General features: G+C 44.2%; 1 protein-coding gene across 3 annotated transcripts in view; it reads left to right on the top strand.

Moving 5' to 3' along the window:
- The window catches only part of PIP5K1B (phosphatidylinositol-4-phosphate 5-kinase type 1 beta), a 319,195-nt gene extending 296,996 nt beyond the window's left edge, over positions 1-22,199 (top strand). For all 3 annotated transcript variants that reach the window (XM_030919809.1, XM_010362971.2, XM_030919810.1), the window contains 2 exons: positions 3,861-3,978; positions 21,470-22,199. In XM_030919809.1, coding sequence (XP_030775669.1) covers positions 3,861-3,978; positions 21,470-21,472 — 121 coding nt within the window. In that variant the 3' untranslated portion in view covers positions 21,473-22,199. The remainder of the gene's footprint in view (positions 1-3,860; positions 3,979-21,469) is intronic.
- The last annotated feature ends 2,936 nt before the right edge of the window (positions 22,200-25,135 follow it).

Below are 25,135 nucleotides of genomic sequence, written 5' to 3'. Positions count from 1 at the left end.
AAAAAAAATAAATTTTGGAGCCTGGGCACTGTGGCTCACACTTGGAATCCCAGCACTTTGGGAGGCTGGGGCGGGTGGATCACCTGAGGTCAGGAGTTCAAGACCAGCCTGGCCAACATGGCAAAACCCTGTCTCTACTAAAATATGAAAATTATCCAGGCAGGGTGGCATGCACCTGTAATCCCAGCTACTCGGGAGGCTGAGAAAGGAGAATCGCTTGAACCCAGGAGGCAGAGATTGCAGTGAACCGAGATCGCGCCATTGCACTCCAGCTTGGGTGACGCGAGTGAAACTTTCTCAAAACATTAATTAATTAATTTTGGGATCAGACACGGTGGCTCATGCCTATAATCCCAGCACTTTGGGAGGCCGAGGCGGGTGGATCATTTGAGGCCAGGAATTCGAGACCATCCTGGCCAACAGTAAAACTCGGTCTCTACTAAAAATATAAAAATTAGCCAGGCATGGTGGCAGGTGCCTATAATCCCAGCTGCTCAGGAGTCTGAGGCAGTAGAATCACTTGAACCTGGGAGGCGGAGGGTGCAGTGAGCCAAGATCGTGCCATTGCACTCCAGCCTGGGCAACAGAGCGAGACTCCATCTCAAAATAAATAAATAATAAAACATAAATTTTTGGCAAAATTTAAATGTGGACTATTGTAGTAGTCCGTTTTCACACTGCTGATAAAGACATACCCAAGACTGGGAAGAAAAATAGGTTTTATGGACTCATAGTTCCATGTGGCTGGGGAGGCCTCACAATCATGGCGGAAGGCTAAAGGCACTTCTCATATGGCAGTGGCAAGGAAGAATGCGAGAGAAGCAAAAGCAGAAACCCCTTATAAAACATCATATCTCATGAGACTTATTCACTACCATGAAAACAACATGGGGGAAATTGCCCCCATGATTTAATTATCTCCCACCAGGTCCCTCCCCCAACACACGGGGATTATGAGAGTACAATTCAAGATGAGATTTGGATGGGAGGAACACAGATCCAAACCATATCAACTATAGATTAGATCATGGTATTATATCATTAATTATATATCATGGATATATAATTCCATGATATCATGAACCACTGATGTAATTGAAAAGGAAAAAAAAAAAAAAAAAGAGGAAAAAGAGGAAAAAAAAGATAAATCATCAGTGCTAATGATGCCCAAGGTTATCATTTGTAAACTAGGATAGTATAAATATTATCAAAATCAGGAAATGATTTTGATAATTGTACCGTATTATATAAAAGGATGTCCTTGTTTTTAGGAAATTCACACTGATAGGCTTACGGGTAAAGGAATGACTTGTATGCAATTTAGTCTCCCCAAACGGTTCAGGAAAAAATGCTTATGGGTATTTATAAATAAATAATGACAAAGCAAATATGGTCAAATGATAGAAAGGGTACCCTGGACTTTTCAGCATTCCTTCCCTTTTTCTGTGAGGTTAAAGTTATTTCAAAATTAAACTTTAAAAAAATAAAAATTTAAAAAGAAAAAGCACTTCCAGAATATTCTTTTATATATAAGAGCTTCCAGAATATTCTTTTATATATTTCAAATACCTATGAATATTATATATAATATTGTATTATATATTATATATTATTATCTATAATTAATATATTATGTATTTGATATATTAATACATTTGATACACTTAATATTAGGAAGAAAATAAAAATCATAAATAAAAACTCAAGAATGAAAAAACCTAGTTTTTGCAGGGGGGACCTTTTTTTTTTTTGAGATGGAGTCTCACTCTGTCACCCAGTCTGGAGTGCAGTGGCACAATCTTGACTCACTGCAACCTCTGCCTCCCGGATTCAAGTGCTTCTCCTGCCTCAGCCTCCCGAGTAGCTGGGATTGCAGGCGTGTGCCACTACTCCCAGCTAATATTTTGTATTTTTAGTAGTGATGAGTTTTCACCATATTGGCCAGGCCGCTCTCGAACTCCTGACCTTATGATCTGCCCACCTTGGCCTCCCAAAGTGCTGGGATTAGAGGCGTGAGCCACCGCACCCAGCCTCTTTATGACTTTTGTGATCAGGAAAAATACAAGTGAACCTTACCTCTTAAGATCCACACAATTTGCTGCATGTGGTGCCTCATGCCTGTAGTCCCAGCATTTTGGGAGGCCAAGGTGGGCGAATCATGAGGTCAGGAGTTTGAGAGCAGCCTGGCCAACATGGTGAAACCCCGTCTCTACTAAAAATACAAAAATTAGCCATGCATGGTGGTGCACACCTGTGATCCCAGCTACTCAGGAGCCTGAGGGAAGAGAATCACTGGAACCCAGGAGGTGGAGACTGCAGTATTGCAGTGAGCTGAGATCACGCCACTGCACTCCAGCTTGGGCGACAGAGCAAGACTCAGTCTCAAAAAAACAAAGTAAAGAAGAAAAGGAGGCCGGGCGCGGTGGCTCAAGCCTGTAATCCCAGCACTTTGGGAGGCCGAGACGGGCGGATCACGAGGTCAGGAGATCGAGACCATCCTGGCTAACACGGTGAAACCCCGTCTCTACTAAAAATACAAAAAACTAGCCGGGCGAGGTGGCCGCGCCTGTAGTCCCAGCTACTCGGGAGGCTGAGGCGGGAGAATGGCGTAAACCCAGGAGGCGGAGCTTGCAATAAGCTAAGATCTGGCCACTGCACTCCAGCCTGGGTGACAGAGCGAGACTCCGTCTCAAAAAAAAAAAAAAAAAGAAGAAAAGGACCAGTTACTTCAACAGTTTCAACAGTTAACACTGGTTATATCACAACAAAACAAGGGTGGTTTCTCCTCGGTTGGCGCTCCAATATACTGTCTACCTGCATTCCTTTGGCTTTTGGTATTGTCGTAGTTACTAAGGGTGCGCTCCAGCTGTCCTCGCAGAGGACATAACACAATGCTCTGTGTTTATGTGGTTCATTGTTACTCCAAGTGTGGTCCTTGAACCATCAGCGTGAGCATCACCTGGGAACTTGTCAGAAATGCAAATCCATGGGCTCTATGCCAGATTCTGACTCAGAAGCTTTGTGAGAGGGATCCAAGAAATTGCATTCTAACCAGCCCTCCAGGGGATTCTGAGGCACATGTAAGTTTGAGAACCGCTGATGTAATTGAAAAGGAAAAAAAAAAAAAAAAGAGGAAAAAGAGGAAAAAAAAGATAAATCATCAGTGCTAATGATGCCCAAGGTTATCATTTGTAAACTAGGATAGTATAAATACTGTAAATTGAAGCAGCAAGAACCAATCATTCGAAGTCAAAGATAACTAATGAGCCCCTAGATTCACATCCTCCCAGCACTCACAAGGCATGGGGCCCACAAATCCCCTCTCCAAAATGCAGTGAGGTATCTCATGTGCTGCTAGAGAGAGAAAATGCACTTCTAGTAAAACCGAATACTTTTTTTTTTTTTTTTGAGACAGAGTCTCACTCCGTCACCAGGCTGGAGTGCAGTGGTGCGATCTCAGCTCACTGCAACCTCCGCCTCCTGAGTTCCAGCGATTCTTCTGCCTCAGCCTCCTGAATAGCTGGGACTATAGGTGCATGCCACCACACCCAGTTAATTTTTGTATTTTTAGTAGAGACAGGGTTTCACCATGTTGGCCAGGATGGTCTTGATCTCTTGACCTCATGATCTGCCTGCCTCAGCCTCCCAAAGTCCTGGGATTACAGGCGTGAGCCACCACGTCTGGCCTAAAACCGAATTCTTTAAACTCAAGTGACCATGTCTCCAGGTATAACCATATTTCCTTCAAATTCTCAAAAGTTTTCATCCCCAAAAGCTGCCCTCTTTAGCCACAACTTTGGAGGTGTCTTTAGATTTTGTTCCGGGGCCCTCATGCTCATCATTCATCTTTATTTTTCCAGCAAAGGGTTACCTTCCAGTTCAACATTTACCTTGGAAGAGGGGACCATCTACTTGACCACTGAACCCAACACTCTGGAAGTGCAGGATGACAATGCTTCTGTGCTTGATGTCTATTTAGTAAGTAATTTTTTAGTTTCCTCTCCTCCCCTTCTGGTTCACAAATGGATCCAGGCCATGGCTTACACAAGAACAAGTTCAATAAAACCAGGCATGCTTGGGTTTTAAAAGAAATGATGGCACCCTGTCACTTCTGCAAATGGTGCTTCTTTTCACAAGAATGTTTTCCTATAGTTTATTACACAAAAGAATATCTAGTCAATATGAAATCACCATGTATAACAAGAGAACGAATCCTCTAATGTTGAGGCAAAGTAGGGCTCCTTAGTGTTATTCCCAACCAGGTAATGTTTTCCTTTGACTCAGTCGCTCTCCCTGATGTTTGAATCTTCTGCGTTTTGGCATTGCTCCCTTGGTAAGTTAGTAGGCCACGAGGCACAGAACTCATGGGAAGAACCCAAATTCAGCGCCGGAGAATCTTGGCTGATTCTCTCCTCATTTGTCACCAACCAGCTTTTGATTTGGGCAGGAACCTTTCTGACTGCCTAAGGAGGGAAATAATGCCTGCCCTGCCTACCTTACAAGGCTGCTCTGAGGATCATGAGTGACCCATTAGTGCCTGACAGATTACCTGTATCAGCTTAATCAAACTGTTAGATGCCTGGAAAGATACCCTGATGGGCTACAGTGTAAAAGAGCATTTTCTGTGCCAAGTGCATCTCGCATATATGCTACATCTTTGTGCACCTGCACAATTTTTTTTTTTTTTTTTTTTTTTTTTTTGGTGAGACGGAGTTTTGCTCTTACTGCCCAGGCTGGAGGGCAATGGTGCAATCTCGGCTCACTGCAACCTCCGCCTCCCAGGTTCAAGTGATTCTCCTGCCTCAGCCTCCCTAGTAGCTGGGATTACAGGCATGTGCCACCACGCCCAGCTAATTTTGTATTTTTAGTAGAGACGGGGTTTCTCCATGTTGGTCAGGCTGGTCTCGAACTCCTGACCTCAGGTAATCTGCCCACCTCGGCCTCCCAAAGTGCTGGGATTACAGGCACGAGCCACCGCGCCCGACCTACCTGCACAAAATTACATACAACAGGGTAAGTGTTCTTTTGGAATTTTCTGGGGTTTTCTAAGTTTTGCTAAACATGAGCCAATATTCTGTGTCACTCCTGGTGTACAAGTGCAACTTCAGGAATCAGCACTGAGTGGTGCATGTCTCACAGCAGCTCCTTGAGCCTCTTTGAGCCTGCATTTTATGCTTTTCCATATCCCTGACCTAGCACTGTAGTTCCTCACAAGTGCTCAGCAGGGCGTCAGTCACATAAGCATAATGCTCCCGGCTCTTCTGGAGTAGTATCCAAAGTCCTGGCCAGGCACGGTGGCTCATGCCTCTAATCTCAGCACTTTGGGAGGCTGAGGCAGGCAAATCACTTGAGGTCAAGAGTTCGAGACCAGCCTGACCAAGATGGTGAAACCCCGTCTCTACTAAAAATAGGAAAATTAGGTGGGCATGGTGGTGCATGTCTGTAGTCCCAGCTACTTAGGAGGCTGAGGCAGGAGAATCACTTGAACCTGGGAGGTGGAGGTTGCAACGAGCCGAGATCATGCTACTGCATTCCCACCTGGGTAACAGAGCGAGAGCCTGTCTCAAAAAAAAAAAAAAAAAAAAAAAAAAGTCCTCCAGGCCCTTCGTGGTCTAGTCTTCCCTGCCTCTACAACCTGCCCCCTCCCTGGGTCTCCCTCTTCCTTGCTGATGCTATTCTAGCCACGCTGGCCTCCTTGGTGTTCCTCCCACAGACCAAGCACACCTCTGCCTCAGGACTTTTGTGTTTGCCATTCCTGTCTGTGTGTTCTTTTCCACCTGTCTCATGCTCCCTCACTTCCTTCAGGTCTCAGCCCACGTACCTCTTTTTCAGACAGGCTTTTCTTGAAGCCCTGCTCCCACCACCACCACATAAAACGGCAGGTCCCCCACCAACCGTTGTAAAAATATTTTTTATCTGAATATCCCAGTTTTTGCATGAACAGATTTTTTTGCACTGAGCAATGCTCCTCCCTACCATTGCCCCTGCTTTAAAAAAAATAAGGTTCGGGAGGCTGAGGCAGGAGAATGGCGGGAACCCGGGAGATGGAGCTTGCAGTGAGCCGAGATTGCGCCACTGCACTCCAGCCTGGGCAACAGAGCGAGACTCCGTCTCAAAAAAAAAAAAAAAAAAAAAAAAATAAGGTTGTAGCAGATCACAAAATCCTTACAGAAAAGTTGGTCCACTCCCAACCAAGAAAATAGGGAATTAAATAGAGAAAAAAATACATTTTTGGTCCCATGTTGGATTCATCTGGAACCAAAAATCAGGAAAGCTTTTCAGAAAGAAACTAAGTAAAATCTCATCTTCATGAGCTGAGGATTCATACCACTTTTATGTATCTTTACAAAAACTAGATTTTCACCTATCATGGAGGTGCAATATTCCTGAGTGAGCCAAAACTCAAATTCAGCTCCATATGTGGTCCTGCCTAAACTTGAACCCAGGAGCACCCTGTTGTTGTTACTGACCATAAATATAAGTCTCACCTCCATCTCATTGGAATCATGTGTCTTACAAGAGTGAGAGAAGGATGCAGAAAGGAAGGAATGAGGGGGTTTTGTTGAGAATATTTTTTGTAAAATTCTTTCACTGTTTTTTCCTGATTTTCTTTTTTTTTTTTTTTTTTTTTTTTTTTTTTTTTTTTTTTTTTTTTTTTTTTTTTTTTTTTTTGGAAACAGAATTTCGCTCTTGTCGCCCAAGCTGGAGTGCAGTGGCATGATCTCGGCTCACTGCAACCTCCACCTCCCAGGGTCAAGCAATTCTCCTACCTCAGCCTCCCAAGTAGCTGGGATTACGGGCACCTGCCACCACGCCCAGCTAATTTTTGTATTTTTAGTAGAGACGGGGTTTCGCCATGTTGGTCAGGCTGATCTCGAACTCCTGACTTGAGGTGATCTGCCTGCCTCGGCCTCCCAAAGTGCTGGGATTACAGGCGTGAGCCACTGTGCCCGGCCTCCTGATTATTTGTTAATGTTCTAATATAGTAGTTCTCAGACCTTTTGATCTCAGGTCCCCTTTAAACTCTTAAAAATTATTGAGAATTCTGAAGAGTGTTTTGGTATCTAGGTTGTATTTATCAATATTTTGTGCTTTCAAAACTAAAACAGAATGTTTTTGTTTTTTGAGACAAGGTCTTGCTCTGTTGCTTGGGCTGGAGTGCAGTGGTGTGATCTCGGCTCACTGCAATGTCTGTTTCCCAGGTTCAAATGATTCTTGTGCCTCACAACCTTCTGAGTAGCTAGGACTACAGGTGCATGCCACCACACCTGGCTAATTTTCGTGTTTTTTTGTAGAGATGGGGTTTTACCATATTGCCCAAGCTGGTCTCAAACTCCCGGACTCACGCAGTCCGCCCACCTCGGCCTCCCAAAGTGCTGAGATTACAGGAGTGAGCCACTGCACCTAGCGAAAATTATTTAAATATTCATTAATTTAAAATAGTAATCTATTGTATGTTAAATAATGTTTTTATGAATATTATTATATTTTCCAAAACAAAAATAAATTTTTGGCATTCTTTCATATTTCTGCAAATCCCTAATGTCTGGCTTAATGGAAGAGAAAAGATTCTCACATCTGTTTCTGTATCCATCTTCTTGATATATATAACACATCATTTCATTTCTAGAAAGCTCCATTGTACATCCATGAAGGGAATGAGAATAAAAAGGCAAATGACATCTTGGTATTATCAAGAAAATAGTTTGACCTCATGGACCCCCAGAAATGATCCCTACAGAGTTTTTCTCATATTTTAACTTTGTCTCTTCACTTGTTGCAAAACCAAACGATACATACATTAATTAGAGAGAAATAGGTACCTGGTCTCTGCCTCTCATTAATCGTTGACCTTGAATTCAGTCACCCTCTTTGGGCCTCAGTTTTCTTATCTATAAAATGAATTATTAAATCAGATCCATTCTAAATTACAAAGAGCTATAGAAATAAGATTTTCCAAGGTGGGAAGATTGCTTGAGGCCAGGAGTTCAAGACCAGCCCAGGCAACACAGTAATACCTCATCTCTACAAAAATTAAAAAAAAAAAAAACGTAGCCAGGCTTGGTGGTGCATGCCTGTAGTCCCAGCTACTTGTGAGGCTGAGGCTGGAGGATCCCTTGGGCCCAGGAATCTGAGGTTGCAGTGAGCCATGATCTCACCACTGCACCCCAACCTAGGCAATGGAGTTAGACATTGTCTCTAAAAATATAGAAAGAAAAGAAAAGAGGGAGGGCGGAAGGGAGAGAGAGAGAAAGAAAAAAAGAAAAGAAAGAAAGAAGAAAAGAAAGGTTTCCAAAGTAGCTACTGTAATTTCTCCAAATTTTGCTGTTTAATCACCTCCTATACCATAAACTTCCACATTCTTTAAACTTAAATTTTATGGCAGTACATCTAGAAAGTCCTGCACCATTAACTTGTAATTCCAGAATGTGTTTTCATGCTGGAAATTTTTATTTTTTGTTTTGCGTGCTCTTCCAGATCAGAAAGGGTACAGCTCATTGCCCTCCCTTCAGTATTTTCATTTGCATCTGCATTATGAAAAAGCAAATGGAGGCCGGGCACAGTGGCTCATGCTGTAATCCCAGCACTTTGGGAGGCCGAGGCGGGCAGATCACCTGAGTTCGAGAGTTTGAGACCAGCCTGACCAACATGGAGAAACCCCATCTTTACTAAAACTACAAAATTAGCCAGATGTGGTGGTGCATTCCTGTAATCCCAGCTACTCAGGAGGCTGAGGCAGGAGAATGGCTTGAACCCAGGAGGCAGAGGTTGCGGTCAGCTGAAATGGCGCCATTACACTCCAACCTGGGCAACGAGAACAAAGTTCCATCTCACAAAAAAAAAAAAAAGAAAGAAAATGGAAAAGGAAAGCACAAGAAAGGAAAACCAATCTTGCCTTTGCATTGTCTCTTTTTTCCTTTTGACATAATTTGAATGCTCTGAATCACAACCATCTTTATCTGAAGGGCAGTTGGAAGCTTCTCTGGTGACCTCTTATTCAGTGTTGTCACCAAACATGGTCAGGTTTCTCTTGTAGTGCTTCTTCTCCTTTAACATAGCATTTCTCTATTAGTAGTTGTAGCCTAATCCTCTAGTGCTTTTATTTATACAGTAATGTATACCATTTACCTTTGTGTAAAAATACATAGGCTTAAACCCAAATGATGTATGCCCACCAGATAGCATATGAAATATCCTTTTAAGGATCCATCCACACATTATGTGTGTGTACATTAGGCTAGCTTTCCTGCTTTTTCCTGTGACTCAACATGAAATTAAAAAGGATCGGTGAGCTGAGAAGGCAGCTAATTGTTCCATCATCCTTAGTGAGACATTTAGTTCAGATTTTATGTACCTAGTTATTCTGCATGGCTTTTTAAAGGCCGTTCACCTTCACACTGTAGAGTTCCAAGCTATTTGACTCATTTTCAAATATTCAAATCAAGGGAGGTGTTTCCTAAGATGATTTTATCCAGTGACCAAAGATGTGTTTTTCATTGAATTTTGAGTTGATGACACACATTGGGGTATTTAAAAGAATACACAGAGATGAGCAGGCTGTATTGATTTAAAATGGGCAATCATGCAGTCTTCATAATAGAGCCAGATTCTACTTTGTAAATAGTCCCAGATATTCTAAGGCACCGGATGCTGTCACAGTGGCTGTTATTTCCGTTTCTAAGGCGGCTTCTTTGCCTGATGTAGAATGCAATTTGGTTTTCATGGAAAGGGGAACAACCAACAAAAAGGCATTTCTGCTGAAAAGTGTATTGGGAGAGAATATCCTTTTATGACTAGCTAGGAATGGCTGGGTAAGTGGGAGATAATGGGATTGCTTTTTTAATAATATAGAAGTTTGAAAGATGGCTGCCACAAAACAGTGACTTCCTTGCTTCTACTAATTCAGACCCAAGGTTATGCCCTTACACTTTCCATATTAACATCCTCTCAATAACATGTACTTTCATCCAGTTCCGCTTCTCTACAAAATGGCTGTTTGAAATACAAAAATAGCTGTGAGCGAAGGAAAAGAAACAGTTAAGCCGTTTTTTAGCCATGCCAGTATTGGAGATTAGCGCTCTGATGGGCAGCTGTTGGACAGCTTGATTATTTAATGTGTTTTCAGGGTAGTTAATAATACTCTTTGATCATGGGAAGAAGGGTGGCAGGGAAGTGAAAATGATTGAATTAACAGCTTATCATACTATTATGTATGGAAAAAGCGTGAGAAAGAGAAGAAAAACACTTTAAATTAGGTCACGGGGGTCTTAGACAATTCAGTGGAACTTTTTTGGCAAAAGAAACTGCGTTTCTGGATTTGAATCTCTCGTCATTGAGGTTAATGACTTATATCGAGTCTCTGTAATCATTCCTTGTTGGAGCCAGTATCGGCTGCTAGTATCGGCTGCTGCAAGGGGTGTTTTTTTGAAACAGCAGCATTTCTTATTGCTTCTCAGGAGAGAGCTCGATCCCCTACCAACCAAAGATGCTGCTCGGGTTTTTGGTAGATTTTAGTGAGAGCAGAGTAGGAAGGAGAAAGGACTAACGCTGCGTTTGGTGTAGAAGGCATTTGATCAGAAGCCTCTTTCCTTCTGCCACGTGATCACGTTGTTGAGAAATGAAGAGATTTGGGAAAGGACAAATTAGGGCCCTTGTTTATTTCCAGAAATGCTTGGCCCCTAAGTTATTGACAAATAATATTTCTAAGACATGTGAAAGAGCTGAGTAAATGGACCTCCCATTGCCCGAGGCTCACAGCATCTTCAAGTTATTCCCATTCTTGAAATAAAAGTGACGCAAGCTTCAAATTAATGAGGCAACCTGTCAGACTAGATTAGGAGGTCACCCATAGGATTTTTTTAAAAAACAAACAGCATTAAACTGCTGTTTAAGGATTAGAGTAGGGAATTCGAGGTGGAGTTATAAAGGCATACTGGCTTTCCAGTTAAATTAGGCTCAGAGTTAGCAATTGAATGACAGTTTGCAGGACTGTGGTAGCTTTTTTTTTTTTTTTTTTTTTTTTCCTGTTAGGTCCTAGCTTTACAGTGAATCTTGACTTGCAGGCTAGCTTGATTTCTACTTTCTTTTTTCTTTTTTCTTTTTTTTTCAGACAGGATACCTCTGTCACCCAGGGGTAAGTGCAGTGGTGCAATCTTGGCTCACTGCAACCTCTGCCTTCCAGATTCAAGTGACTCTGCTGCCTCAGGCTCCCAAGTAGCTGGGACTACAGACTCACACCACCACGCCCGGCTAATTTTTATATTTTTTTGTAGAGATGAGGTTTCCCCATGTTGGCCAGGCTGACCTCAAATTCGACCTCAAGTGATCCGCCCACCTCGGCCTCCCAAATTGGGATTACAGGCATGAGCCACTGCACCTGGCCGATTTCCACTTTCTTAAAAGCTAGTTCTGCTCTTCAATTTGCCTGGATCTCATATTATAAATCCAGGCGTGAGTTGCCGCTCATTTTTCATTCTTTGCCCCCTAAGACTGGCCTCTCTTCCCTTATCCCTCTAGACTCTTCCTGTTGCTTCTCTTTGTGGTTTCTATTTTTGTCTTCCTTGTCAGAGAAAGCCAGTGTTTGCCGGTCTCTGGAGACTTTCCAAGTCTTGGGAATAGTGTTTGAGGAAGAACAGCCTCTAATGGTGTGAACTTGGGGTCTGCGAGGCCCTGAGCCTGCAGGAAACAAACAGCAGACTTAGAACCAGATTAGAACAAACAAGAACTTTTGGGAAAACAAGTTTAGATCGCACCCATGGACCTAGTAAACAGGACTGTCCATATTCACGCCACTTCCCTCCTGGGCTCTGAGGGGGAATGGGAAAATGCTTAAGGACTGTTCGTTTTACAAAAAATAAAGCCCCGCAAGTGTGAAGAAGGGCATGAATAGGAGTAGGCAGCTGAGGGCCTGGCTTCCCGTTGGTCTGCTTCTGCCTATGCTGGTTTCCAAGGGCTGCTATCACAAATGACCACAGACAGAAATGGATTGCCTCACAGTTCTAGAGGCCAGATGTCCGAAATCAAGGTGTCAGTAGTGCCACAGTTCTTCTGAAGGCTCCAGGGGAGGATCCTTCCCTCCCTCTTTCAGCCTCTGGTGGCTCCACCTGTCCCTTGGTCCTTTGATCTGTGTCACTCTGGTCTCTGCCACCATGTTCACATGGCCTTCTCCCCTATGACGCTCTGTGCCTCTGTGTGGCCTCTCTTCTTATAAGGATGTCAGTCGTTGGATTTAGGGTTCACCGTAATCCAGTATGACCTCATCTTAACTAATTACATCTGCAAAGACCCTATTTCCAAATAAGGTTACAGTCTGAGGCTCCAAGTGGATAAGAGTATTGGGGGTACACAATTCAGCCCACCCCTCTACCTTACCAAGGGACCTGTGAATTAACTGCTCCTTACCATACATAGCCTCATTTTCCTGTTCACTTCTCTTCTCCCTGGCTAAGTCACTGTGAGGTTGGGTAGATGTTTCCAAATTAGTTTGTATTCCTCACAAAGAGGTATCAGGTAAATGACTCTATGAACAGAGTCAATTACCTGTTGGGGACTGAGGCATTGGTCTTTTTTAAAGCTCTATATACATCCAGGGCTGAGATCCGCTGACCTTGTTGACAGGGTCCTTCAGCTCTGAGCATCCTGGAATTCTTGTATGCTAATGTAAGGGGGAACTGTGTGACTTCCCTGGCAAGACAGCTGGCCCATTACACGTGCCTCTAATGTAGAAGCAAAGCCTAGGAAGCTCCTACACCCTCAAGTTTATGAGCTGGGCTTGTTTTGCCATTGAGTTCCTGCTTTCGGCAAGCCCTCTACTGCCACCTACTGGTAATCAAGGCGGGGAAGGCGTGATGGAGCCCCTTGAGTTGAAACGGAATGAAGAGCAAGTGTGAATAGAGTTCGCACTCCATGTACTTTATTGTAGCCTCGCAGTGTTGTACGTGGAAGCTCAGCAGAGGGGGTATGTCCTTCAGACGTCAAAGGCAGCTCACTCTGACAGGCCCAGCTCCACCACCTTTGAAGCTGGACTGGAGGCTACAATTACAATGTGGCACAAAAATGAAGGTGCTACTTTCCCTCAGGTCCAAGTGTGCCCCCCTCATCCATCAAAGCCAATTCTGCTTGAGCCTTTTTGAAAGGGCCCCTTGGCAAATTGGGGATTCAACCCAGAAAGTGCTTCTTTCTACTGCTTAGGCAGCAATTTTTAATGAAGTATCAACACATCTGGGGTGGAGGAAGCCTTTCTTCGCCTTCAGACTTCCACAGGTCCTCGCCTACATTCACGGAACTCCCAGGTGATTGTGGCTTTTGAAGTAACTTCAGTAGAGAATAGAATTAAATATAATAAAATACAAATATGTGGGGTTGTTTTAAAGACTTCCTAAATCCCAGTGATTTCTATTTTATTAGTTTTCTAGGGCTGCTGTGACAAAGTACCCCAGATTTGGTGGCTTAAACACAACTTTCTTTTCTCATCATTCTGGAGGTCCAAAGTTCAAGATCAAGGTGTTGGTAGGGTGGGTTCCTTCTGAGAGCCGTGAGGCAAGGATCTGTTCTAGCCTCTCTCGCTGGTTTGTAGGTGGCCTTCATCTCCCTACGTCTTCAGGTCACATCTTCCCCGGTACATGTCTGTATCCAAAATTCCCCTTTGCATAAGGACGTCAGCCATATTGAATTAGGGCCCAACCTGTGGCCTTGTTTTAATCTGATTACCTCGATAAAGACCCTGCCTCCAAATAAGGTCACATCCTGTGGTGATGATAGTTAGGACTTGTAACATAGAAATTTTAGGGGAACAGGCCGGGCGCGGTGGCTCAAGCCTGTAATCCCAGCACTTTGGGAGGCCGAGACGGGCGGATCACGAGGTCAGGAGATCGAGACCATCCTGGCTAATACGGTGAAACCCCGTCTCTACTAAAAAAAAAAATACAAAAAACTAGCCGGGCGTCGAGGCGGGCGCCTGTAGTCCCAGCTACTCGGGAGGCTGAGGCAGGAGAATGGCATAAAACCCGGGAGGCGGAGCTTGCAGTGAGCTGAGATCCGGCCACTGCACTCCAGCCTGGGCGGCAGAGCAAGACTCCGTCTCAGGAAAAAAAAAAAAAAAACAACAAAAAAAGAAATTTTAGGGGAACAGGCCGGGCGCGGTGGCTCAAGCCTGTAATCCCAGCACTTTGGGAGGCCGAGACGGGTGGATCACGAGGTCAGGAGATCGAGACCATCCTGGCTAACCCGGTGAAACCCTGTCTCTACTAAAAAATACAAAAAACTAGCCGGGCGAGGTGGCGGGCGCCTGTAGTCCCAGCTACTCGGGAGGCTGAGGCAGGAGAATGGCGTGAACCTGGGAGGTGGAGCTTGCAGTGAGCTGAGATCCGGCCACTGCACTCCAGCCTGGGCGACAGAGCGAGACTCCGTCTCAAAAAAAAAAAAAAAAGAAAAGAAAAGAAATTTTAGGGGAACACAATTTAGCCCATAACAGCTACTTGGGTGATTTTGTAAAGAAAAATGCAACCAAGGAAACTGCTGAGATGGAAGAGGCTTGATGGGGGCACAACTTTTTTTTTTTCCTTTTTGAGATGGAGTTTTCCTCTGTCACCCAGGCTGGAGTGCAATGGTGCAATCCCAGCTCACTGCAACCTCCACCTCCCAGGTTAAAGTGATTCTCATGCCTCAGTCTCCTGAGTAGCTGGGTATTAGAGGGTGCACCACCACACCTGGCTAATTTTTATTTTTTATGTTTTTGTAGCAACAGGGTTTCACCATGTGGGCCAGGCTGGTCTCGAACTCCTGACCTCAGGTCATCCACCTGCCTCAGCCTCCCAAAGTGCTGGGATTACACAAAGTGTGAGCCACCGCACGCAGCCTGGGTGTGCAGCTTCTAATTTCCACCCTCTGGGTCTTGGTAGAGGGCCTCTGGTGCATTCCTTCCTGTGGGTGAGAGAGAAGCCAGTGGCGTTGTCCTCAGGCAGTGCTCCTTTTCAAATGAAACCAGTACCATATTCCTCCCCCACATTTTCCAAATGTGGCCGAAGCAGGGGTCAGAGTGGATCCTGTTGCAGCTACAGATCTATGTGACATATTAGATGATAAGATGTATTAGTCCATTTTCACACTGCTATAAAGAACTACCCAAGACTGGGTAATTAATAAAGGAAAGTGGTTTAGTTAACTCATAGTTCCACATGATATGGCTGGAGAGGCCTCAGGAAACTTAAACAGTCATGGCAGAAGGTGAAGGGGAAGCCAGGCACATCTTACATAGTGGCAGGAGAGAGAGAGAAGTGGCAATCACCAGACATTTATCAAACAACCAGATCTCATGAGAACTCTGACATGAGAACAGCAAGGGGGAGTCTGCCCCCATAAATCAATCACCTCCCACCAGACCACTCCCCCAACACATGGGGATTACAATTTGACATGAGATGTGGGTAGGGACACAGAGCCAAACCATATCATGAGGTAACCACTCAGATTTACGATTAGCTGGAGTCACTCAAGTGTTGAAAAGTCCACTGCAGAACTGTCCACCAGTATAAATCACTGATGCTCTTGGGCTTCTCTTGGGTCCTTAGAAAACAAATTAATCAGGCAGAGAACTGTGTTAAAATATTAGCACACTAACAGTTTTGAAATGAGAGGCCAAACTTTAAATCCATCCCAGGAGACGGCAGAGATGAGTGTCAGCCGCTTCTTGGGCCTGCTCTCATCTTAAGGGTCATCTACTTGCTGCTTGGTGTGGGATGCTTTAATGGGGCATCGGAGGCTGGCAGGGGGCCTGGCACTCCATGTGCTGCCAACACCCCAGAATTCACCCAACAGTCTACCAGATCAGGCACAAAATAGCTGTCTTCATCCCAATTGTACACGTCCTTCAAGGATGGCGAAAGTCCTGCCTTCTGCCTCAAGGCTTCTCGGTTGAAGCCTTATAGTCCCTGGTCCTTGGAAGAGAGTAACCACCTCTAATGCTGAGTCCAAATATTTTTTAAGTACAAAGGTAGGAAATTTGGCACTGAGCGTGCCTAAGCTTCCTTTCAACAATGCAGTTCCATAGCAGTGTGATTTTCTTCTGTTCACACTGCTACGTCCTGATTCTGCAGCACTAGCATGTGTATTTGTTTCCATGCCTAATAAAATGGTGAACTTTTGGGTCCCTGCTGCTACTGGAATCCAATACAATGAGAAATCCCCCACTACACTACATCCCCAAATGATTGTGCCTTGTGAAGTAACTCCCAATACAGGATAGATATGAATATAATAAAATATAGAGCTTTATTTAAAAGAGAGAGAGAGGGAGACTCTGGACTTCCCAGAACCCAAAGGTGATACCTTGCGTTTAAAATTCAGGGGTCTCAACCAGGCATGGTGGCTAATGCCTGTAATCCCAGCACTTTGGGAGGCTGAGGCAGGCCCATCACTTAAGGCCAGGAGTTCAAGACCAGCCTGGGCAACATGGTGAAACCCCATCTCTACTAAAAATGCAAAAATTAGCTGGGCATGGAGGCACATACCTGTAATCCCAGCTACTTAGGAGGCTGAGGCACGAGAATCACTTGAACACAAGAGGCGGAGGTTGCAGTGAGCCAATATCATGCTGTTGCTCTCCAGTCTGGGTAACAAAGGGAAGCTCTGTCTCAAAAAATAATAATAAAATAAAATTCAGGGATTTCTTTTTTTTTTTCTTTTTTTTTTCTCTTGAGATGGAGTCTTGCTCTGTCGCCCAGGCTGGAGTACAGTGGCACAATCTTGGCTCACTGCAAGCTCCGCCTCCTGGGTTCACACCATTCTCCTGCCTCAGCCTCCCGAGTAGCTGGGACTACAGGCACCCGCCACCACACCTGGCTGATTTTTTGTATTTTTAGTAGAGATGGGGTTTCACCATGTTAGCCAGGATGGTCTCCATCTCCTGACCTCATGATCCACCCGCCTGAAATCAGGTGAACCCAGAGATGAAGGGGACCCCAGAGCCAAGGAGATGATGTTGGGGTGAGGTATCCTGAGCCTTAGTATGGATTTGTGGTGATGCCGTGAGTTTCGACTAATGTGGGCAGAAAGAGCAGGACAAGTTGATATGATCTCATGGCAACCGAAGGAACATCAGCCAAAAGAATCAGGACAATAGAAATAGAAAGGAAACAGAGCAGACCTGGAAAAAAAGAGAATTCAGAATTGATGACAGAAACAGAAACTGTGTATAGGAAAAGGAAATATGGGACTAAGCCTACAATGGCCAAGAGAAAAGCTGATGCTTTCGTCAAAGATATTTGGGCAAAGAATTTCAACTTGAAACCAAAGTGAGGATTTCCTGGACACCAGATAAAGCTCTTGCTTTAATAAGGCCTTGGGACTGAAACCTGAGGTAATTAGAGTTAAAAAAAGGGATATCACCCCAAGGGCTGACCGCTCAGGGATCATGGAGACCTCACGGGACTTGTCAGTGCTGTTCATCTTGGCCAACCTAACTGTGGTGAAGTGTGTGTGTTACAGAAGTTCAGTTGGGGACAGAGCTGAAATGTCACTCCAGGATCTGTAGTCTCTGAGAGCTGGTTGAGCTCCTCTGCCAAAGCACCAGCCCTTATTTCAGTTTCTACAGCCATTCGGTCAGGATGGGTCTGAATCTCAGTTGACCTTGAGAAGAAGCTGCTAATCTTTTGGGCAATAATGCCCTGAAGAGTCCGTCTGCGTGCTGGGGAGCAGAAGGGACTTCTACGTGTACCACACTTTGAAGAAGGAGCTCAAGCTATGAGTTTCCTTCCAGGGTAGAGAACAGATGTTTGTGTCTCTGCAGTGAAAGCTAATATAGGACTCCCAAGTTATGAATTTGAAGGAAGGAAAATTATAGCATATTTATGCTAAGGAAGGAATAATAACGTGGTTTCTGCATACTTCTCACTGTGGCCATGTTTACAAGCAAGAAGACACTGTGCTTTCAGATCCCACAGATACCTCTCCATCTCATTTTAATAGGGTTATAAATTAATGCAAAACAGACACTTTCATGTGTCCAGATCATGCCATCCAAGAATTACATTACAACGTGGGTGGAGAGTTGGCAGTGCTCACCCAATTTTGACATTCTTGTCCCCTGAGGGTGACAGTGAGTTTATAGAAACTTCTATGACATCTTTAGTTTAAAAAAACAAAAAACTAAACTAAACTTACTGTGTGAATGCAAAGGACATTTTATGACCAAAGCTGGAAATCATTCTTTATTGTTAATACTGAGGAGAGTATATGTTATTATTATAAGACCCTGTGTGTTTTATTAAACTATAAATTTAACCAATTTTATAAGAGACATCAAAGTATTAAGTACCTTTCAGATCGTTCTCACTGCATAAGTCACCAACTGTTTACAGTATTCTGAGTTATTCAGAGGTATAAATTTACAATTTTTTTTTTTTGATATAGAGTTTTGCTCTTGTTGCCCAGGCTGGAGTTCAGTGGTGCAATCTCGGCTCACCACAACCTCCCAGGTTCAAGCAATTCTTCTCCCAAGTAGCTGGGATTACAAGCATGTGCCACCACACCCAGCTAATTTTGTATTTTTAGTAGAGACAGGGTTTCTCCACATTGTTCAGGCTGGTCGAACTCCCGACCTCAGGTGATCCGCCCCCCTCGGCCTCCCAAAGTGCTGGGATTACAGGCATGAGCCACCGCACCTGGCCTTTACAATTTTTAATAGAATCTTGTGGTTGAAACAGAGCTTCATAGTCATCTGGCCCAACCTACCCACAAGTGCCCAAGTCCTCTCTCCTGACCACCACAGGTGCCTTCTGGGTGCTGGTTCAGGATAAACAGTTTCTGCCTCAGCTCTCCTGAGGCTGATCCCTAAGTGACTGCAATTGCTCCTCCTTTGGTGACCACTCATTTCTTTTTTCTTTTTTCTTTTTTTTTCTTTAGAGACAGGGTCTCTCTCCGTCACCCAGGCTGGACTGCAGTGGTGTGATCATAGCTCACTGTAGCCTCAAACTCCTGGGCTTAAGCAATCCTCCCACCTCAGTCTCCTGAGTATCTGGGACCACAGGCACACGCCGCCACACCCAGCTAATTTTTCTATTTTATTTTACTTTTTATTTTTGTAGAGACAGGGTCTCACTATGTTGCCAAGGCTGCTCTTGAACTCCTGGGCTCAAGCGATCCTCCCACCTCAGCCCCTCGAAGTGCTGTGATTATAGACGTGGCCCGTCATGCCCAGCCCACTCGTTTTTTAACTCCAGTTAGAAAGCACTTCCAGCTTGAGAAAAAACCAGCTTCCATGCACTTGTCCTGGTTCTGGCTTCTGGGATCATTCTCAACCACCGAGTCTCAGCAGATGGCATGCTGGCTGGGCCCATGTATCTAGGGAGGGCTTGTGTCATGTACACATGTCATGTACTGGGGGAGGACGTAAATTTCAGGATCCTTAATGAAGAAACAGTGGAGGAGATGCGCTTCTACAACTCTGCACCCTTCACACAGTCTGAGATTCTACTCATCTCCCGACCCCAGGATCACAGCATCTGTGCCACTATTGCTGGTGACAGTGTCACATCTTTCAGCAATACTGGGACTAAACTAATACCTAAGCCTTTCTTCCCCAAGGCTAGTCTTCAGAGACTCAGAGACAACTATTATGCCCTGTCTCTACCTCTCCTGTTTTCCAGACCAAAAAACCCAGGCCTTTAGCCATTCCCCTGGGGTCCTGGCTCTGGGGCCCTTCACTGGTGGATCTCCTCAGGCATCACTAAGGTTACTCACTGTCCCTCTCAGAGTCTGGCACTGGAAGTGAGACACAGAACTCCAGTGTGATCTATAGAACGAGGAAAGCAAAACTATCACCTCTTTTTGTTTTTGTTTTGCTTTGTTTTTTAAGAAAGCAGGACTTCTAATCAGTAGGACTCATCATTTTATGTGGGTTATTTTCTGTGTCACTGGTTTTGTGAGTAAAGACCTGCACCACACATCAAAGTCATCAGACTGAGGCTGAATGAAATCCACCAGTCCACCTTAAAGACAGCTGTCCTGGGAATGTGGGCAACGTCCCACTTGCCCACTGCTGTAGCTTATAGCACCTTACACTCACCTCTTCCTAAAGATCATTTATGAGTAACAGCGTGACCGTGCTGTGCATTTAGGCAAGCAAACCTTTCTAGCTTAGGTGAATCAGAGGGAGCAGCCAAAGTATAAAACAAAATAGTAAGTTCATAAAAATTGCAGTGCACAATAGGCTCAGATAAAATATTAATTGGGAAACAGAATTCCCTGTATGTGACATGTGCTCTTTCTTAATCATTTTCAGAGTTATTTCAAACTTTTTACTCAAGCTTTTTCAGCCTCCAATTAAAGGTGCTGAGCTGCACCAGTCTCTGTGACCCCCAGCTCCAACCTTCTTCACTACAATTTTGGGGGTACTAGCACATGCCAGGTACAGTACTCAATTATAAACACCTGATTTGTGTATATTGTGTGTGTGTGTAAAACACTTCATTTTCCCCATGGAAAAGTTTATCCCTCACCACCAGCCTGCAAAGTAGAGTTTGTTGCCTCCGTTTACAGATGAAGCAACAAGGTTCCACGAAGATGTTGCATGATATTCTATATATGAAATAATTAGGAAATGGGGCCGGGCGCGGTGCTCACGCCTGTAATCCCAGCACTCTGGGAGGCCGAGGTGGGCGGATCACGAGGTCAGGAGTTCGAGACCATCCTGGCTAACACAGTGAAACCCTGTCTCTTCTAAAAATACAAAAAATTAGCTGTGTGTGGTGGCAGGCACCTGTCATCCCAGCTACTCAGGAGGCTGAGGCAGGAGAATCTCGTGTGCCTGGGAGGTAGAGGTTGCAGTGAGCCAAGATCACACCACCGCATTCCAGCCTGGGCAACAGAGTGAGACTCCGTCTCAAAAAAAAAAAAAATTAGGAAATCAGATGATTTGACCCAATGTGTCTGTCTCTAAAGGCTGAATATAATATTGCTTTCCCCACATATATCATAGTGCTACTGTCACAGGTTGAGTTAGCTGGCTCTGATTTTAAATAGCTACTATTTAAATATTTGCTGAACATATTGTTAGTGCCTAGCCACAGGGATATTGTTTGGAAAAAAACATTTACAAGTTCAAGGCCATGTTCAAGTTGTTCTTTTTGGCTTCAGGTCTAATATACCACAGCACATCCCCTAATCTCTGCGCACTTGGAGGGCAGGAGTGTGTCTTAGTCAGGGTTGCTTCCTTTCAAGTCCCAAGCACAGCGCTGTGATGTAGTCGGGACTCAATCTGGATAAACATTGGTGTAATTAACAGGTTTCAGGTCCACCAAAGAAGCATATGCAATGCTGATCACTGCAGAAGAATCCCAAACATCATGCACCCCATTTTCCAGACACAAGTGATTGGAAGAAATAACGAGCTTATGTTACAATTCATGGGGAGAGGTTACAAATTGATGCCAAAATCTAGTCTCACACCTGCTTTCTTTTTTGCTCCCCCCAGTAAGTGAAAATGGTGACCACCTTAAGCACATGGATGAGACATGAGCACAGTTGTGGCAGAGAAGTTTCTCCGCACCAGAATTATCCACAGCAACTTGGCTGAGCCCCACTACACACAGAGAAATCATCAACCTGACTTAAGAGTTTTCGAGATGTCAACTTCAGGCTGATCAGCAGATGGGATGTGAAAAATACTACCCTATTCTGTCATTTGCTGTTGCTTGCTGAACTGTGAAGAACTGCATGAACTATATTTAAGCTGCTTTCTATACCATTGCCAATCACCTTTTTGAACTTGGAAGTGCTATTTTCCTATGACTTTTGCATTATTTCATTGTGCATGCATCCAGTGATTATACATAAGCAACATATGTAATCTGCTTATATATTTTTAAAAATCCATCCATGCAAATGGTAAATAAAGTATACATTCTTTTGCAAAATTATAGCTCATGTCATTGAAAGTTTAAATTGGTTTCATTTAAAGATCAATATACTAGGTCTGCCTATACTTTATAGAAAACTAGCTTCTATAAAGATTTTTTCACTGTTTACTAGTGAAATGAGAAAAGCAAAGCTATTTATAAAAGGCCTTATGTCGTGTACATACATCGTCTTTGAAATATTTGTGATCTAGCTTATTGCTTGTAAAAGAGAAATTATATAATTTATTTAGTAAATACTACTGTAAACTATAGTTTTGTGAGAGAAATAAAATATTTTGTTCTCAATTGTGGTGGTACATGATTCCAGTGATTTATGGTCTTTACATTTCTTTTATTAAAAATAACCCAAATACTCCTCATTTGAGATATTCAGAAATCCTAAATAAACTGAATTTTATATGGAAAAAATTTCAATAGCAGCTTCTGCTGAACTCATCCAGGAGACTTTCCCGAATGTCCTGGGATATTAGTCAGCTTTCACTATGTTATGCTATGGTAACAAACAATCCCAAAGTCATGGGAGCTTTCACCAACATAGTTTTACTTCTCCCTCACATGTAGGGACCAGCTGCAGCTCTGCTCCAAGAGTCTTCTTCATTCTGGGGTCCAGAGCAGCCCCTATGTGAGACAGGCAACTTTCATGGCAGTAGAAAAAGAGCAATGGTGGAACCAATGAGAGTTCACAAAGCTTCTGCCTCAGTACAGCTGACAGCATTTCTACTCACATTCCATCTGCCAACGTGAGCGACATTGACAGGTCTAGAGTCAAAGGTGTGGGACGTACACTTCTCACACGGGAATGGACTCAGCAATGAATATTTTAATCAATTAATGCAGTTTACACCACCTGGTAAGTGTCCCTAGCAACAGAGACATAAGAGGCTGAGAGAAAAATCATTAGAAAGCAAAATGATCAAGGCTGCAGAAAGATATTCCTGATGAGTAAGATGTTCACTGTTAAATACTTCAAGTTAAAACAAGCTGATTCTTGTAAGCAAACATGCTGTAAACTTTTGTAAATGTAGTCCACAGCCATAGTTACTCAGCATAAGTAGCAATTTCACCTGCAGAGTCAGTGCTGGAAAGCTAGGATGTCTTACATCCTAGGTTAGGATGTCAACAGGGAATTCTGCAGAAGTGGAATGATTGAGGATCCTCTGCCTCTCTCTCTAGTATTCATATGTGCTACCACTCTCCCTTATTACATGGATTTTCATAGGTGAATCCCACTCTTTCCCCTCCCATTTGTAAATCTACCCATTGAAGCAGGGTTCTTAGCCTAGGACCCAATGATTTTCTAGAAGAGCCATAGATAATCATTAATAGGGCCATGAAATCATATACACAAGTTGGGTATGCTTTTGTGTATATGGGTGTTCTGTGTTTTTTTTTTTTTTTCATGAAGAGAAAGACTATACTTTTTATCAAATTCGCAGTGACCTGGACCCAAGAAATGTTAAGAACCTTTATTTTAAGACCTAACTTAAAAGCTATTTCAATACCATGAGGCTGTGATCCTCAAATTTCTATCCCCAACAGAATCACCCGTGGCCTGCCTGTGTTATCTCACCTGTCTCAAAAAACCTCAACATTTTCAACTGTTTTTTAATGACCGAGGTATAACTTACATATGTTAGAGTGCACAGCTATGAATTGTATAGTCCAGTGAATTTTTACATATGTGTAGACCCATGTGCCCAGCACCTAAAGCACATATAGAACATTTGCAGCTAACCTGCTGCCTCTTTTTTTTTTTTTTTTTTTGGAGACAGAGTCTCGCTCTGTCGCCCGGGCTGGAGTGCAGAGGTGCAGTCTCGGCTCACTGCAACCTCTGCATACCGGGTTTAAGCAATTCCCCTGCCTCTGTCTCCCGAGTAGCTGGAATTACAGGTGCCTGCCACCACACCTGGCTAATTTTTCGTGTTTTTAGTAGAGACAGGGTTTCACCATGTTGGCCAGGCTGGTCTTGAACTCCTGACCTCATGATCCGCTCGCCTCGGCCACCCAAAGTGCTGGGATTACAGGCGTGAGCCACTGTGCCCGGCCACCTCCTGGCTCTTTCACGTCCCCTCTCCACCAATGCCATCCTCAAAGGTCACAATTATGACTTCCAGCATCATAGATTAGTTTTGCCAGTTCTTTTTAAACAAAACTTTATTGGTAATAGTTGGTTTCTTGTTTTGTTTTGTTGAGACAGAGTCTCACTGTGTCACCCAGGCTGGAGTGCAGTGGTGCGATCTCAGCCTCACTGCAACCTCCGCCTCCCAGGTTCAAGCGAATCTCCTGCCTCAGCCTCCCAAGTAGCTGGGATCACAGGCACATGCCACTACACCCGGCTATTTTTGTATTTTTTAGTAGAGATGGGGTTTCGCCATGTTAGCCAGGCTGTTCTCAAACTCCTGACCTCAAGTGATCCACTCACCTTGGCCTCCCAAAGTGCTGGGATTACAGCACCTGGCCTTATTGGTAATAGTTTTGACATATGTTTACAACAGCACACTGTTCAAGAGGAAATCTCATCCTTTCACAGCAAGTAGGTAGAATCACCCTGAGCCCACCTGGGGCACCACCCCAGGCCTGAGAGCTCCTGGGATGGGGAGAAGTGATGAGAGGGGGAAATATGAAGGTGAATGAGGTGGCTCGCCAGCGGCTCCTCACTTTTCTATTAAGAAAGAAAACAGGCTGGGGTGTGGTGGCTCACACCTATAATCCCAGCACTTTGGGAGGCCAAGGTGGTTGGATCACCTGAGGTCAGGAGTTCAAGGCCAGCCTGCCAATGTGGCAAAACCTCGTCTCTACTAAAAATACAAAAATTAGCTAGGGGTGGTAGTGGGCTCCTGTAATCCCAGCTACTCAGGAGGCTGAGGCAGAAGAATCGATTGAACCCGGGAGGTGGAGGTTGTAGTGAGCCAAGATCGTACCACTGCACTCTAGCCTGGGTGATAGAGTGAAACTTCGTCTCAAAAAAAAAAAAAAAAAAAAAAAATTGAAAACAGCACGGGGGTGGCAGGAGAGAAGAGGTGAAGAATGACTGACAGCTAAGCTGGAGGAGGGGCACCCAGGATGGGAAGAGGCAGAAGCTGCTGGGTGAATAAAACAGGCAGCCCCTCCCTAGCAACCCTAGCCTTGAACCCTGGGCTATGAGGTGGAGGTGGAGGGACTGGGCCTCTCCCATGTCCTTTTGCAGGATTGCCTTCCCAGAAGGGGAGGCTGGGCATTAC

The sequence above is a fragment of the Rhinopithecus roxellana genome, chromosome 16, assembly GCF_007565055.1.
Source record: "Rhinopithecus roxellana isolate Shanxi Qingling chromosome 16, ASM756505v1, whole genome shotgun sequence".
Taxonomy (NCBI): Eukaryota; Metazoa; Chordata; class Mammalia; order Primates; family Cercopithecidae; genus Rhinopithecus; species Rhinopithecus roxellana.
The sequence above is the reverse complement of the archived record's forward strand: the minus strand, read 5'-3'. Positions and strand labels throughout refer to the sequence as shown.